Raw genomic sequence first — 18,139 nt, 5'->3', positions numbered from 1 at the left:
TCCATTTTAAAAATCCTGCAAGATAGTTCTAAGATTTTACAGTCTTTCTATAGTAGTAATCTTTCAAACAGAAACCAACTACAATGAATTACATAATGAGACTGCTGAAATCTGCTTTCAAAGAAAGTTTATAGCCCAACAAAAGATAATCAAAGTACTTTTCCACGATTGTTAAAATCAGGAACTTAAGGACAATTTAGCCCATATTTTAAAAAAATCCATTTTCAAATCCAACTTGTGTTTTTAAGACCATAAAAACCCAGAAAGTTATGAATAGAAAGCAGCTGAAAAGGGGTAACTCTACACTTAAGTTCCAAGTTAGGATTAGTATAATTTATGATATGGTTGTAGCTATTGTAGTAAATTTGAACTTGAAGAATTGTAAGCTCGGTTATCAAGAGGGAAGCCAACGTCCTGCACTTCAAGGTACTTATCAAGAACATTCTGGCAAACAGTGCTCTGCGGACACTGCAAGCCAGGAGCTACTAGAATGTACAGACACGTGCAAGTTCAGAGATGCAAAGGTCAGATGGACAAATAGCAAACAAGCAAAAATCATCACCTTCAAGCTAATGAATTGTGTCAGACAAGGAGAGAACACACCTTTGCAGGAACCACATGTTTGGACAGGGTGGGATTGTGGAGAAATTTATGCCTGGAGGGGAGCAGGTGTTAGGAGCTATAGGGTGATGGCAGAGAGACGCTGAGGCAGACCCAGCTCCGAGGAAATTGCGTGGTGGTCAGGGGAGGTTGGTGAGACAAAGTTCCATCTTCAGGCCTGGCTAGGCTCGGTAGAAAGCGACAACGTGTGTAATTGAGAATTTGCATTCCCTGTTAGATTTATCACTCAGGTGAATGGGGCCACCACCCCAAAGGCTGTAATATATAAGTTTATGAGTATCTCCAAGTACCACTGCCAAATACCGAAGACAACCCTTTGAAGAATGAGGTTTCATTAGGGATTGTAAGCATTTTCCCAGGCATTAGAAACAGATTAGGCAAACCTGCTTCAGTGAATTGACCATGGTCACATTTTAGTCTCTCCAAGTGCCACAGACACGGTTCTTTGAATACCCAGAGCCCTGCAGCATGGCTCAGGAGCTCTGCTCTGCTCTCGGAGCTCCTGGTGTCACTGCACCAGTGGGATTACCACGGCTGTGACAAAGCCAGATGATGAGGCAAGAGGACCACACAGAGGACTGAGCTGTAGAGAATCTTTGAGACCCAGGATCCTTCTTCCATGTAAAATCTGACCCATTTAAAAGGAAATTCCTGTGCTATCCCTGTTCACAGGTCAAGGTAGGGGTTGGGCCCTTGTTGGGATCACAGGGCTCCCTTGGACAGAGAATCTGGGTGGACTGTCCCAGGCTTGTCAGGAAACTTCTCTCCGGGCTGAGACAGGGAGCTAGTGACCCGGAGCTGATGGAGCTGATGGAGCCAGTAGCTGTAGCCACAGCCTCTACCTTGGTCTGATGTTGAAACTTATTCACCAACGTGCTAGTATTAAGAAGTGTGGCCTTAAGGAGGTGATTAAGTTACAAGGAAGGGGTCCTCATGAATTGGATTAGTGACCTTACAGGAGTGGTTTGCCCTTTCTGTCCTTCTCCCATGTGAGGACACAACAAGAGGTGCCATCTATAAAGAAGAGAGTGGCCTTCAGCAGACACCAGATCTGCCTGCACCTTGACCTCGGATGTCCCGGTCTCTAGAACTGTAAAAACTAAATTCTCATTTTTTTACAAATTATGTACTTTCAGTCCTCCTACAGGAAAGGAGCTTGGTAATCCACAGGAGAAAAAGAGGTTGAAGGAACCACAGCACAATTGAATAGGAAGGCGTAGAATAGCAGCATGCACAAACCATGGGGGTGGGGTGGGGCGGTGCATGGAGTTCACTGGAAGCAAGAGGCCAGCGTCGGGGAAAGGAGCTTGGCCCTTTCATGGCCAGCTTACTGAAGAGCAGCCAAAGTTTCCCTTGGATGTGAAGTCAGAACCGTTTACTGTGGTTTATTTGGTTTACCAAATAATGGCCATTTGGGAGGAGCACTTGGTCATTATCATTACCCCAGATGTTTGTTTTCAGACGTCCCCATATCATAGCCATGCTTCTTGCCCACTCCTGTGATAGCTGGGATCAAGGATAAACCTTGACAACCAGTGGTTTAAACAACAGACAGTTTTCATCTCCATCAGTCAACAGTGCATGCAAAGGCAATTCAGGGCCAACATGCCAGTTCTACAGTGCCTGGGAACAAGCACCTCCTCCTTCCCTTTCAAGGTACAGCCAGCAATCCAAAACTCCAAAAAGCACTTATGAAAAGCTGCTCAAAAGAGCTCTTCCAGGTCATTATGAATCAATAAAGTCTAAGCCTCCTGGCACCCTGGCCCAGGTGAAAGGACACGGCTGCATCAGGTAAAGCGCATGCAACAGACCAGAGTAAAACAAGAAGCTCCACTTTTTGACCTTTGGGGTGAGGAATGAAACTCCTCCCTGTTTGGGTTGTTTGCTCAAAGCTCTCTTTGGCATGTCTGATCATGCCTGGTTGCCTGACTGAACTGTGGCAGGATGGTGATTATTCAGCAGGGCTAAATGAGCCCAGCACAAGTCACCTTGAGCGGTTTAATGTGCTTAGATTTATTAGGAGTTTCATTATTATCATAATGAAAAAAGCAAGCGGGCCAAAACTTCAAGGTCAATTATCAGCATGAATCTAGAAATGAGAAGAGATGTGTTTAGACACTTTGACTTTAACCATCAAATCCAAAATCCCCTCCCTTCAGTGATCTAGGCATTGGAGCTAGGCAGACCACCTTCACCCAGGCCAGGGTCTCAGCTCATTCTGCTCTCCTCAGCCCATGCTCCTGGACCTGAAAACAAAGCTTTTGTGTTTATTTATTCTAAAAAGTCAGACTTATCTTTGGACTTCACCCCTGACTTATTCCTATGCTGCAATTCCTTACAGATGTTTGACGCTGTACCCTGTGTTGAAAGACCTCTTCCTAGTCTCTGGTTTGGATCTGCCCTTGTTTTTTTATTCCTCCGTCTTTGTGGCTTACTGTTGTATTGCTGACAACACTAGAAAATCTTGTTTTACTCTCTTAACCAATATATCTTTTCACAGAAATGTAGTTACAAAACACCAAGGAAAGTCCTGAAGGAGTTTGTTTTTTTTTAAGCTGAAAAGGCAATTTCCAAGGATAGCCCTGCCTTTATTTAAACTTTTACAAAAGTCTTTCCTGATTATGAAATATGCTGCTTTTAGTAAACTGAAAGATATGGAGGCGAATCAAGAAGAAAATAAACCTTGCCCAGAATTCTACCACTCAGAGAAACCAGTGGCACCAGTTTCAGAACCTTCTTAATTTCTCTGAGAAAGCCTGGATGCAGGTGCAGGCCTCAGCAGTGATGTGTCTGGCTCCAAGAAGCTTCACCTGACCTGCAGGTGCAAAAACCCACTCTCCTCTTTTGAGTCCCAGAAGTATCCTTTAAATCATGCTGGGAACACTTGTAGTAAGGCACATGTTTACTCAGCTGTCTGTTCCCCCTTCCAGAATGAGGAGCTTCCCGAGGCAGTGACTGTGCCTCATCCACCTTCGAAAACCAGGGCTCAGCACCAGGTAGGTGTTCAATCCCATGATGCTGACAATTTCCAGGTTCCCAGTGCTTACAGGCCCCGGCAAGCCAAGATGCCAGTAATGCTTCAGGTCAGCAGGACAGGCAGTGAGGTGGGCTGTTTTTACTGCCAGAAAGTTTAGGGGATTCAGGCAAGGAAACATTCTGGGCAAGAATGTTGTGACCAGGGAGCTGAAGCCTCTATCTAAAGCACCATCTTACAGGTTGTTTTTCCAACTGGAGATAAGTACTGGAAAATCTGCTAACCCAGACAGACAGCCACACAACTTTTGGTCTCATCCTTCTTGTGGTCAGCTACCAGAATGAGAAGAAAAATGAGAAGCCTCATCAGAGAGCCCCAAATCAGAGCTTCCATGGCACCAAACTCAACACCTACAATAGCAAAGCCAAGAACATGGGTCATTACACCTGTGGTAATGAGTGGAATTGAGTTTTTCAAATAAGTTTCACTGAGTTTTTCAAATAAGACTGGGGCCAGGTCAGTACTTGAACAAGCAGCAGCTCTGGGAGGATCCTTCAAAAACCCAGGCATGGCCTTCTGTCAGCAGCCACCATAAGCCTCAGAAATCCTGTGTCTCAACTCTGTGTTGGTGTGTGACCTCCTGACACTCTTCCCAAGTCTCCAATGAAGCCAGAAATGCAAGCATCAGTGTTTCACTTTAATTTTTATTTATTTTTTTTTTGAGACAGAGTCTCGCTCTGTTGCCTAGGCTGGAGCGCAGTGGTGTGATCTCAGCTCACTGCACCCTCTGCCTCCAGGCTCAAGCGATTCTCCTGCCTCAGCCTCCTAAGTAGCTGGGATTACAGGCACACACCACCATGCCCAACTAATTTTATTTGTATTTTTAGTAGAGAAGGGGTTTTGCCATGTTGGCCAGGCTGATCTTGAACTCCTGACCTCAAGCGATCGGCCCGCCTCAGCCTCCCAAAGTGATGGGATTACAGGTATGAGCCACCGCACCCAGCCTAAATTTATTTAAATAAGGATTTTTCCTGATCAAATTATCCTGGAGTCCCTTTGAAAAACTACAGTCTAATATCTCTCTGAGCTATTGGCCCTATTTCTACCTGTTGTGATCCTATTTTTTCTTGTAAATGAAAACTTCAAAAAAAAACGTTAACCATAATTCAGCTAGACATATATCAGTATGTTTAGAAAAGATAAAGACTTCTAAAAATTTAATGTCTACTGGAGGATTAGAAAAACCTTTTATTATAGAAAATTCTAAACTGTAAACAAGTAGGATAGTAGGGCCGGGCACAGCGGCTCATGCCTGTAATCCTAGCACTTTGGGGGGCTGAAGTGGGTAGATCCCGTGAGCCCAGGAGTTGGAGACCAGCCTGGGTAACATGGGGAAACCCTGTCTCTACAAAAAACACAAAAATCAGCCGGGAGTGGTGGTACCTGCCTGAAGTTTCAGCTACTTAGAAGACTAAGGTGGGAGGGTCGCTTGAACCTGGAGGTCAAGGCTGCAGTGAGCCGAGATTGTGCCACTGCACTCCAGCCTGGGTGGCAAAGTGAGACCCTGTCTCAAAAAATAAAAAGTAGTATAGTAGAGTGAACCACATGTCAGATTTCAAGCACCAATCCATGAAATCACAATTATCTACAACCTCACTCTCCCCGCTTCCACTTTAAAATAACTTCCAGGTTATTTTAAACCAAAGTAAAGACTATGATATTATTTTTACTTGAGACAGGGTCTCACTCTGTTGCCCAGGCAGGAGTGCAGTGGTATGATCATGACTCACTGCAGCCCTGACCCGCTGGGCTCAAGCAGTCCTCCCACCTCAGCTTCCTGAGTAGCTGGGACCACGGGCATGTACCACCACTCCTGGCTAATTTTTACATTTTTTGTAGAGATGGGGTCTTACTATGTTGCCCAGGTGGGTCCCAAACCTCCTGGGGTCAAGTGATCCTCTGCCTTGGTCTCCCAAAGTGCTGGGATTACAGGCATGGGTGGCTGCACTCAGCCTTCATTTTATCCTCAAATGTTTCAGTATATATCATTAAAAGATAACGTCTCTTTATATAAAATTAACCACAAAACCATTATCACACCTACAGAAATAAATAATAAATTCTGCAGACCAAGTATTTAGTCATGCTCACATTTCCCTTGTTGTGTCATAACTTCCACTAAATGGTTGGTTGGTTTGAATAGGGAGATGTAGGCCCACTGTGCATTGACATTAGTTATAAGAGTTAGAGATGGGCTAAGATCAAGCTTATAGGATACTTGGATAAATCGTAACTAGGAGGCTATATGTTGATATCATTCCAGCCAATAGTCAACTAGTCGATCTCAGAAATTCTGAAAAACACATACAGATGTTGCGGCTTTTTTCCTGAAGTACAAGACAACTGTTAAAATCCTTCTCTATGCCAGTACTGAAGTATTTTGAGAACACACACGCACGTTCAGTAGTCTGGTACCAGAATTAATTTTCACTCTGGGTTCGATTCTGCACACACATCACCCTCTGGTTGCTTTCCTAACTTGGTTCTGATTACTGGCCTAACTCAAGTATAAAGAAATGAGGGAACACTATTATTCATTTTGGCAAGTGTGAGGTTCAGTGACTGCAATACGCAGACATCACAAGTTCAAATGACTCACACTTTATTTTTTTTTCCTTAGAATCAGAAAAACTTTTAGGCTAAGTACCTCATTTTACTACAGTCTCTAAAAAGGAAAGACCACAAGAAAGGAACCTTCCAGATGATGAATACTGAAGAGGAAGAAGAAAAAGCAGCTGGTGTTACCATAAGAGATTATATCCCCAGAGGCTGTAAGAGAAGACAACAAACAAAAAACAATAAATGGAAGAAATTTGAGTGTGAACAGTCCCTACAGTCCCTCCTTGATGACCCTCTCAAGGACTTACCAATAAGATAGTAAGTGTCAAAGTGCTTGATACAAGTGTAGCTCAAGGCCAGGCACAGTGGCTCACACCTCTAATCCCAGCACTTGGGGAGGCTGAGGTGGGTGGATCACTTGAAGTCAGGAGTTCGAGACCAGCCTGGCCAACGTGGTGAAACCCCATCTCTACTAAAAATACAAACATTAGCCAGGGGTGGTGGCCAATGCCTGTAATCCCAGGTACTCTGGAGCCTGAGGCAGGAGAATCACTTGGACCCAGGAGGCAGAAGTTGCAGTGAGCTGAGATCGCGCCACTGCACTCCAGCCTGGGTGACAGAGCGAGACTCTGTCTAAAACAAAACAAAACAAAAGAACCACACAAATGTAGCTCAATGAGGATAATTTATGGTCCCAGCCATGAGCTCTCCACCAGGGGTCTGAGGGACTGAAGACAGACCCGGGCAATAACACAGAAAGTCACTTTCAGCACAGCGACTACACGTGCCCTAGAGCTGTGGTTCCCTGACCTTCACCTAGGGTGCCTGCCAAGCACGTTGTGGCCAACCTGGCTTAGTCCAGGCATGGCAGGTCCCCATGCGATGACAAGCAAGGAGCTTCCTGTTGGGTTCCCAGGGCAACCTCAGGGCCCAGCTAGCTAGGAAGAGTGTGGCCAGCAGGCACTGCCCCGCTCAGGTTGGGACCCAGCCAGTGAGCTGAATGTTCAGGAAGACCTTCTGCAAACCAGTCAGCGCCTAGAGCTTTTTTTTTAAAAAAAAAACCAATGGCCTTGAAACCTACCTGAGGAGGGGCTGCAAAATGGACACTGTGGACTCATCTGCTTAGCAACTTTACCACATCCTGAGTTGGCATGTTTGACATACTTAACTGCCGTCCACCGCCTGGCACTTTATCCAGGGAAATTAGGAACAGATAGAATCAGAAACCACAGAGACACAGGCAAGAATAGACACAACGAGAAATCTGCTTTGGATTATCAGACTGGAGCTAGGATTTCCAGCTCGGTAGGTCAGACGCCTGAGCACATCAAACCCCTGCTTTTTCCTGAGCGCAGCAGTTTTGTCTTCTGTGTGGAGTACGAGTTTGAGAGGCGTCCCAATTCCATGTTCATGTGAGAGCAGAACATCTCTAATACAAAGGCCCAAAGCTTTTCCCGACTCAAGTAGTGTTAGCCTCAGAGGCCCAGGGACACGATTCTTGAAGGAAGCTATGGGGCTCGAGGAAGCCTTTCTTCCATTCTTAGCTTTCATGGATTGCGAGGATTTCCTCTGTCAGTGGAACTTAGTCTAGGAGTTCTTACCGTGGGAGGACTTCGGGAGGACTTAGCATGGGATGACTCCTAGTCTAGGAGTTCTTAGCATGGGAGGACTTCTTAGCATGGGAAAGAAAACCTCCCATGCTAAGAACTCCTAGCCTAGGTCCCAATGACGGAGGAGATGCTCTGACAGCTGACAGAGGAGCCCTTCTGCTGAAAGGAAGCCTAGGTGCTGCCAAGAAGAGCAAGGGCCCTGCCTGAGGCCTTGCGGAAGCAAACACCACTCCCCACTGCCTGAGAACTGGAGCAAACAGAGCATCTCGCGATGACTCCAGGACTACAGAGACTGGAGACCAACGTGCACTCCCTAAGGAAGTCCCAAAGAAACTTCCCTTCCAGGACCCTCTGCTCAGGGAAATGGGTGAGGCTTCCAACCTGGGTGAGGTGAGGTGGGTTGGGGGACAGGGCTCTGAACCCTTGGCTCCACTGCAACAAGAGAAATTCTTCTCTGAGGTGTTCCATATACCGGGTTCATTTCTAACATGTTGTGGTTACAATAGATCTGGGTCCCCTTGACTAGAGGAGCTGTCTGGAGGCAACCATTTTTTGGTACCTTCTTCCTGACATATCAAGACTCGCTGAGACTAGGGAGTCTTCCCTTTGGGACCAAGGGAAATTCCATTCTCTTGATCATGATTCTGACAGCAGGGGAGCCCAGCCCGGCCTTCCTCCTGGCTGTTTGGAACAGCGGACGGTGATGCTGAGGCGAGATGGGGCAGTCCTGCCTCTGCGCCTCCAATCACTCACCTGAGGGACACAGACAAGATCCGTTCTATCTCGATTTTCCGCTTCAGGACTTCTTTCACCAGGCCCTTGTCTGGGCCCTGTTTGACTTTTTCTCGTCCGATTAAGTACAAGCACTTTGGGGTAAGAAGCAGGTCTCGCTTTACACCCTGTAAGGAGAGGAGCTTTAAGAAGCTGGACAGGCCAGGCACGGTGGCTCACACCTGTAATCCCAGCACTTTGGGAGGCCGAGGCGGGTGGATCACCTGAGATCAGGAGTTCGAGACCAGCCTGACCAACATGGTGAAACCCCATCTCTACTGAAAATACAAAAATTAGCTGGATGTGGGGGTGGGTGCCTGTAATCCCAGCTACTTGGGAGGCTGAGGCAGGAGAATCGTTTTAACCTGGGAGGTGGAGGTTGCAGTGAGCCGAGGTTGCGCCATTGCACTCCAGCCTAGGTGACAGAGCAAGACTCCATCTCAAAAAAAGGTGGACAGACACAGTCAATGTGATGACAACCATTCACACGGTGGACCGCTGTTACCAGGACAGTGGGAAGCTACCTTGGACAGTCAATCTTCACTACCGTTGGGACGGCTGTTCCGTTCATCAAATGACCGGGCCCATGACGGGAAAAGACGGCATTATTTGTGATTATTAAGATGATGTGTAAAAAATGACTTCACTCTTTTTGACTTACAAACTGGCAAACTCATATGGAGTCACGTGGTGTAAAGGGGAAGTCACCAACAGCTGTGGCGAGCTTACCAAGGATGCACTACAGCGTGTTTCTAAACAGGCGGCGGTGTCTGCATTTGTTTTCTTGAGAGTTCATAAAATTTTCTTTTTAAAATACTGATATATTGTCATTTGAATGATAATTCTCAATAATCTAATATAAATCTACTCGGGAATTTGTGGGTAACCACTTTATAACGAGTACCGCTGCAAGAGCTAAGCACCCGTGTGAACCCAGAGCTGCCGTCACAGCAGCTGGGGCCAGGTACAGGTTGCAAGGAATGGTTTGGTTTTAGGAAAATAACATCGTGCTTCTGTTGTTTACTTCATTACATTTTTTTTTTTTTGACCTCCCCGTCCCTGCCAAAAAACCAAAAGCTCTTAATGGGTCCATGAGCTTCTGAAACTTCAGATTTGTCTATTAGGACCAAGACTTTATCAAAAGGTATCTAAGGGAGGAGGTGAAAAATCAGCTGTTCCTCCTGTGGCTAGAAAAGCCTTACTTATCAGCCACTTTGGGAAAATGGGTGAGGACACTCTGCAATATTACTTGATATTCTCAATCCTTTGATTCAATGATTTCACTCCTATCTATTTCTTCTAAAAATATTTGGAGAGAGATAGATACACAAAGATGTGTGAAAAGATGCTCATTGAAGTTATGATAGTAAAAAAGAAAACTCACTAAAATAGATTCATGAGAAATTGGTTAAAAATAATAAGGCATCTGTAAAATGGAATACTATGCAGCCATGTAAAATAACTTATATTGCTCCCTGTATTACTATCGAAAATTCTCCCTGGCATTATTAAAACAAACAAACAAACAAACAAAAAACCACCTCAGGACATAAAACAGCATGTAATATGTATCTCAGTTTTTGTAGAACTAAATACACAAATGTATGTTTTCATAAAAACATTCTGAAAGATATGGATATATACAGAATGTTAACAGTGATTGTTTCTGGGCATAGGTACCGGTTTTTCTTTCGGTTTATATTTTTTCTAAATTTTTCTACAACGAACATGTTCTGCTTTGGTAACAACAAAAGCAAAATAACAAGCAATTTTTTAAAAAAAGTAAGGAATCTGGTGATCTCAGAGGCGGGCAGTCAGCACGTACCTTGAACCTCCTGTCGTACTTGGTGACTGTGTCTGCAAAATCAATCTTCTCCCTCTTGCCCACGAACTGCTGGAGTTCCGGGTGCTCTTCCATCCCAATGTAATCGCCTATAAAGTTCCTGTTAATACTGTTTCTCCTTCTCTCCTTCTTGTTCAGTAAGATGTCTGAGGCTACAATTCCCAAGAGGGTGAAGATGGAAGAAGGGTAAGTCAGTCAGAAAAAGGAGGAAAATACTGTGGAAATATACAAATAAACTCCAAATGATGCAATATTTGTAGCATGACATTATATGCAAAATAAAATGGAACTTAGAACTTCACTTAAGCTCAAATTTACTCTTCAGATTTGTTAAAATGAATGAAACAAAATTGCTAAAATACCTTCTTCTCTCATTTGAACGTATTTCTTCCGGGCCACAAATTTCCTCCATGATTTCTGTATCACTCGAGCATATCCATCGTACTTTCTCTCTCTCATCTCTTCTAAAAGAAATAGCTGTGAATGGAGAGAAGACAAATGTGAGCCAAGCCCCAAGCCCCAATCCCTGAACAGCACTTTTCTTGTCATTCCAGGGACACTCAGTTTAGACAATGACATGCACGGGAAGCAGCTTCTCTGATTCATGAACAAATACGTGAAATGCTTACTGTGGTATGTTGTTTATTCCCACTATAAAATGACCTATACCTTTTTTCTTTTAATGGAAAACAATGGGAAATAGGAGAATCTGAGTGTATTCAGTTGGACCTTGCCCTGCCTCGCTACAGTCTCTGTGAGAATCAAATGAGCGATTCAGCGCTTCTCCACTTATCTCCCACCTTCATCCAAAGAGGATATTATTAGGAAGCCAGATCAAGTGAGTAGGTGGAGCTGTTGCTGTTGTTTGGTGCGGCATTTCGGCATGCAGCCTCTAAACAGAATTTTCCAGTTTCTGCAGGAGCAGGGCTTGTGCTGCTGTGGAAGGAGGGCTGCTCTACTTTCAGTTCCAAGAAAATACAGACTTCCTGTCTCAGGATTCACCAAGGAGCAGCGGAGCGAGGGTAATAACCACAGTGATTGGAGCTGGACTTGAGGTGTGCTAGTTAGGACTTGGATTTGCCCAGAAGGGCTGGAGCTGTTTAGGGGCCACATCAGCCTCTGCCAGGTCTTGAGAGTCGGGCCATTTTACCAATGAATGCTGAGGCTGCACCTCAACCAGGCTTTGGAATAATAAAGGTGACAGCAAACAGCTGTAGTGAGCCGAGTGCCCACTGTGGGGCAGAAGTCACCCTAGATGATTTCCACGCAGTTTCATTCAACACCACAGCTACATGAGCCACATAATCTGTCATCTCCGTTTTACAGATGAGAAAACTGGAACTAAGACTGGGTGGGGCTAGAAAGTGAACCTAGGTCTTTCAGGCTCTGCCAGGCTCCTCATTTAGACATGCAAAGCTTTCTCTGTAAACCTGCATTTGATCCACTTGTAAAATGGTAGGAAACCTTTTCATCTACCTTGAGAGTGGCTTCCATGACTCTCTAGGAAAAAAAGAAAATCAACCAATAAAAATCCAAAGTAAAGATGATGAATAGTCATTGCAAAAATGTTCCAGAAGTAAACAAGCCAATGTGGTTTGAAGGCAGCTGGGCTTGATTTGTTGTCTCCGTTTAGCCGGGTATATGCTTGGGAGCCAGACCTATCCTCTCCTGCCACTCAACTTCTCTCCTTCTCATAGCTCCATCTGTGCAGAAACAACAACCCAAACTCCAAACACCAGGGGAGGGGCCACGTAATTCCCCCGGCTTCAGTGCCGTATACAATGGACATACGGACGGATTTCTAAACCCCAAGTGGAATGCATGGATTAGCAACTGGACAGAAAGTTTAAAATCTGAGCCCTGCAGCTGCCTGTTGTAAGAATATCCATTGATATTTCTTATCTTGTGTATTGGGTTTCTGAGTAAGTCTTATTTCCTTCTTCTTTCCCAGAACTATTTTGGGCGTATCACAGAAGATACACTTGTGACTCAGAGAAAGGATGAAGAGGCAAACGATTCCCAACTTCCTAGAGACTATCTCAAAGATTCGCTGGATTGTAGACTTCTTTTAAAAGCCCAGGGGGTTAGAAATTAGGGAGGTTCAAGAAAAAAAACCTTGATAATATAGATGAGGAGAGAATAAAAACCAAACCAAACCAAACAATAACAACAACAGAAAAACACACAAAACAACCCTGAATGAGAAAAGCCAAAAGACACGGATACATGTAACACAAAACAAAAACAAACGTCATGGTGTCTGATGTGGGGTTTTTTTTTTTTTGAGACAGAGTCTCGCTCTGTCGCCCAGGCTGGAGTCCAGTGGCGCAATCTCGGCTCACTGCAAGCTCCGCCTCCCGAGTTCAAGCCATTCTCCTGCCTCAGCCTCCCGAGTAGCTGGGACTACAGGCGCCCGCCACCACGCCCGGCTAATTTTTTTTGTATTTTTAGTAGAGACGGGGTTTCACCGTGTTAGCCAGGATGGTCTTGATCTCCTGACCTCTTGATTCGCCCTCCTCGGCCTCCCAAAGTGCTGGGATTACAGGCGTGAGCCACCACGCCCGGCCATGATGTGGGTTGTTAAAGCAAATAGGTAATTTTGTATATTCAGCACATTTACTATTAAGGTAAAACCACATGGTAGTTTTTCTTTTTTTCTTTTTCCTTTTCTTTCCTTTTCCTTTTTTTTTTTTTTTTTTTTAAGAGGAAAGGTCTTTCTTGATCTGTTGCCCAGGCTGGACTGCAGTGGTACAATCATAGCGCACTGTAACCTTGAACTCCTGGGCTCAAGTGATCCTCTGACCTCAGCCTCCTGAGTAGCTAGGACAACAGGCGCGTACCACCACACCCAGCTAATTTTAAATTTTTTTGTGGAGCTGAGGTCTCACTGACTTGCCCAGTCTTGAACTCCTGGCCTCAAGTCATCTTCCCAACTCAGCCTCCCAACGTGTTGAGATTACAGGCATGAGCCACTGTGCCCTGCCAGATTTTAAAAACCAACATTTGTGAAAGTATTTGCATGTCAGGGCTAGATGGGGATGTATGCGTTTGGGGCAGGGGAGAGAGCAGAGGTGATGGTGTGCGTGTGTGAGTACACGTGTCAAAGATGGGGGAAAGGAGAGTCAAGTAATGGTAATAACACAATTGAGTGTAAGGCAAGGAAAAGGACAGCCAGAAATAAATCTTGATTTTGAATATAACCCCCTCCAACGCAACTGAATCAGAAAAAAAAAAAAAAGTATTACAAATATTGAGGCTGTTTTAATTATATATGAAAATCTCACAAGTTGAAAAGTAAAAGCGGGTATGAAACAAGGAGTTCTCAATTGTACCGATAAATCACTCCATCCCATTTTAGAAAGAACAGGAACTGTTCTGTGGGTTGCTTTATGGCAAATGACACAACATTTTCACTTTATATTTGGAAATGAAAATTCTTGTGAAGCTACAAATAACTCAAAGTAGAAAAATGCTACCACAAACGTTTCATAAATGGGTTCCATCTCTGCATGCCGCTTATTTATTTAATAATCTTGATGTCTCACAAAGCCATTCAGTTATAGCCATTATCATTCCTGCGTCTCGGGCTGATCCTACGAGGCAGGCAGAACAGTGGCTATGGGGCTCATCTTAGAGGAGAAGAAAACTAACGGCAAGACTGGGATGTGCCTGACATCAAATGCTTCCCTTTTACTGTGCGTCCCCATACGATTTCCCCTTGGTCTGATGACTGATCTCTGCCAAGTTCGTCACTGACTCTTGAAACGGGGTCTTGTGATGGTTAAGGGAGCCTCGAGAAACGATGATGCTGAACCTTGGTTCCAGCAGTTTCTCCAGCTTAAAAAGGAATGAATGTCTTTATTCTACAGCCCTGGAGCAAACTAGGCAGAAGAACTGAACAGAACTTCCTGTGGGCATTCATGGGGCTCACTGAGCACATTCTCATCAGGAAAGCAGGAAGTGTCTGTAAATGCAGCTGTAGCGGTCTGTCTGTGAACTGTGAATGTGTATTATGAACGCCTTACTGGTAAGTATTGTGTTCTCTAAACCAGAAATTTCTCCTTCCCACCTATTTTCCCCCTCACAGTCCTTTCTAGGCTCCCCCAAGACCTTCTAGGTACAATCCTGGGACTTCCCACCTGGCACTCTGCGGCACCTTCCAGGAGGAATCCTGAGCCTATGTGTAACTGACTTGGTGTCAGCTAAACATGGGTGGGACACTGGAGTCCCTCTTTAGCTTAGACACTCTTAGAGACTAAGTAACTATTGAGCATTTTCTGTGTGAGACTTTGGGTATATAGAGACATATGGAACAGAGTCCCTGCCCTCAAGGAGTGTAGCAGCTAGAGAGGAGTGAGACAGTCAGTGAGGAAGGAGCCACTCTCTGACACCCCTTTTTCTACTTGTTCAGTGCTCTGCAGGAAATGAATGGGGCGGTGATGGGCTATGGAGAGCACGTGTTTAGGGAAGGACCCATTTAGACCGGGAAGGGAGGGAAGGCTTCTTTGAGGAGACAACATTGATGGTGTGAAGCGAAGAATGAGAAAAAGAAGCAAGCCAAGGGGTGGAGCAGGGCTGGCGGGGGCCCTGCGAGAGGGAAGAGAGTGGAGAACCAGCCAAGCACTCACAGACTCGGGGGCTTTGATGAACACTTTACTCCTCCCCAGCTGGAACTGGTCGCTTTCCATATTGACCGACTGCAGCAGGTGCAGGACGCCTTGCTTCTCATCTCCTTGCCAAGAGGGCCAGGTGGCTTTGGTCAGAATGGCATACCTGTGGAGACATTGGGGAGAAGAGAATCAGACTTGGGCGGGACCGCACTGGCTTTCTACCTGGGCAAGGCAGCAAGAGCTCCACTCTGAAGGTGCCCAGTGCTGCAAAGTTACTGATCAACTATTTACCAGCTGTTCGAAGGCTCAGGCATGGACCGCCATGACTGCAAAAGTCCCCAGTCTGGGATGCCCGTTCCAGAGCTGCCTCCGCTCCTTCCCCTTCCCAGCATTCCTTTGTCAACACCCTGGTGAAAACCTGCGTACTCTTTCTACCACTGTCTAAAAATAGCATTGTGGAAGGTCACCAGGGGTGCTCTTTAGGCAAAATCAAATGGTCTTGTCTCAATAATAATCTCCCGATTTCTTCAGGGCATTTAGACGCAAAGAGTTTTATAAAGCTCCTGCTAAGCAGCTATTATAACAATGGTATATCAACTTCCACCTCTGAAATTCTATGCATCTGGGTCATGAGGCCCTTGGGATCTGCTCCTTGGCTGTTCTTCAACCTTGCCTCTTCACGCTCACTTTGGCTTGCTGCATTTCTTCCAGAATGGCCTCTTCTTCATGCCCACCATGCCCTTTCCTTCCTCGGAGCCTCTGCCCCTGCTCTTCCCTCTACTGGTGTGCTGCTCCCCAAACTCATCACTCGGCTGGCTCCCCCTTGGGTGTCTCACCTTCAGTGACACTCCCAGACAGGACTTCTTGGACCAAAAATCAAAAACTGCTCCCTTGTTAGTTTCTCTCATAGCAAGTAATATTTTTCCTTCAGAGCATGTACTCTGATTTGTAGTTATATTCATGTTGGGGTTTATTTGGTTAATTTATGCCTCCCACATGAAGGTGAGAGCTCCAGGAGACCGGATGCCACATCTGTGTGGCCCCTCCTGTACATCCGGAGCCTTAAACCATGCCTGGCACACAGCAGTCATAATGAACACTCCTGGCTAATGCGGATGGGTGCTCTCTCTGCATGAGGTGCTGTGACCGAAGCTTTTGATGCAGGATCTCCTCATTCCTAAAGCAACCTGATCAGGTTGGTTTTCCATTTTGCAGAGTAAGAGACAGAGGCAAACGATGACTTGCCCAAGGCTACTTAGCTAGTAAGTATCAGAGATGGGATTTGAATCCCTGTCTGTCTCTTTCATTATGACACTGCAAAAAAGCCATGGACTGGTTCACATTTAAATTCTTTTTTTAAAGATTATCCAGTCTACTATACATGCCTATGTTAGACACATTACTATTACGTCAGAGGCTGATATAATCAAGGAGAGACAAGCACATTACAGTTTGTCAAATATGGACAGAATCATCATGGGCATGTGTGGGTGTGAAGTTGGAGGGCGTGGCGCACGTGCGAGCACATCCAGGGCCCAGGCAATAGGTCCCCAGGCCTTAAGTGAAGCCAGGGCCCTCCTTTGTTCCCAGAAACTACTATCAGGATTAGACTGATTTATGACAGCCAAGGGAGAAGGGAACCTTGAGTGGCCCTGCCTTCAGGATCCAGGGCTCCCACAGGGCCAGCTGGTTGGGACTAAGGTGATTTTAGGAGCCTTCTCTGCTCCTCTCAAATGTCTGCATCTTGCCTGATAATATCATAAACTTTCTGGAGCGGTAAATGCTCCTATTGCCTAATTAGGGATAAAAAGCTTAAAAATGAAAATGCCGAGTGGAAGTCACACATTAGCATGAATAACTTTCATATATGGTATAATGACATTAATCAAAACAAATTAAGCTACACATAAATGACTAATAGCAGAACCTTTCTAGATGTGATTGGGGGAGTTAGTGAAAATGAGTAGGTGCTGGGAATCTAATTGGGTGAGGCAGAAAGTTCATGGAGGATAGAAGTGAGAAGGACAGACTATAGACTTTCAAGGTGACAAGCTTCTAAGAGTACAGTTTTACTTGGCTTGATCTAACCTAAAATTATAAACTAAAGTATATTTATTGTGCAACTGGAAATGGGTCTTTATGCCAATTCACATTTTTTCCTACAAAATTAATGCTGCGTTGTTTTGTTTTGTTTTTACCGTAATGAACCTTGCACAGACTTTCTCTCCCTTATCCTGACAAGGCCTCCACTGGTGAGGGTCTTGGCAATACATGGGAATTGCCTGGGGCTTCCTTTGCTTCCATGAAGCCTGATACATCCTGACCCCATCCTTTGGTATTGCACTGGAGACCAGGGCATAAACCAACTATACGTTGTCCTACCAAGGACACATGCCACTGTCTTTCTCTAGGATATACTCGTGGGAGCAGGTTGCACAGGGCAATGCTGCCCCTGCCTAATTGGTGCCTGTGATAATTTTGGACAGATGGCAATAATAGCTTATATTCCTTTCATCATGGATTTTCAGTTTAAGACTCAAATATGCTAATATTTCATCTCAAGGCCTTTGTGCCAGCTCCTCTTTCTGCCTGGAATCTCTTCCCGGCTCTTGTTATCTCTTGGATCACTGACCCCAGGTTTCCTTCTCAGAGGAAATGCAGCTCGGACCCCAGGGACTCCTAGCTGCTGGCACTTGAGATTAAAGCTGTTTCTGACCTCCAAGGACACTCTCTACCACTCTGTGCTTTCCTGGGCTTCCTATTCTTTCTCCTCTCTTACCCATGACGTGGAACGCCTTTGCTGACGAGGCATGCCTTTATCATCCCCACATTCTGAGAGGCTAGGTCAAGGTCAGAGGAAGCATGCTTGTGAGGAAGTGTAAATCATGCTACAAGATAAACTTTGCAAATCTGTTATGTTTCTACCACATTATTCCTCCTAAGCATCAGAATCCATATTTGGGCTTATTGCTGCCAACCACAGAAAGAAACACACATTGCCTACCTCAGAGGGGTGTTTTCTGGAAAACTTATTTTCTAAGACGCAACATGGCTGCTATTTCTAACAGTTTTTTTTTTTTTTTTTTTTTTT

At 45.1% G+C, this 18,139-nt stretch overlaps 1 protein-coding gene across 1 annotated transcript in view; it reads right to left on the bottom strand.

The window, feature by feature from the left end:
* Nucleotides 1-18,139, bottom strand: part of MYO1E (myosin IE) — a 248,139-nt gene that overhangs the window by 27,314 nt on the left and 202,686 nt on the right. Inside the window, 4 exon segments of the mRNA XM_017895857.1 lie at nt 8,578-8,723; nt 10,421-10,590; nt 10,801-10,915; nt 15,067-15,211. Coding sequence (XP_017751346.1) covers nt 8,578-8,723; nt 10,421-10,590; nt 10,801-10,915; nt 15,067-15,211 — 576 coding nt within the window.

This window comes from Rhinopithecus bieti, unplaced genomic scaffold (genome assembly GCF_001698545.2).
Source record: "Rhinopithecus bieti isolate Rb0 unplaced genomic scaffold, ASM169854v2 scaffold_947, whole genome shotgun sequence".
Lineage (NCBI taxonomy): Eukaryota > Metazoa > Chordata > Mammalia > Primates > Cercopithecidae > Rhinopithecus > Rhinopithecus bieti.
The sequence above is the reverse complement of the archived record's forward strand: the minus strand, read 5'-3'. Positions and strand labels throughout refer to the sequence as shown.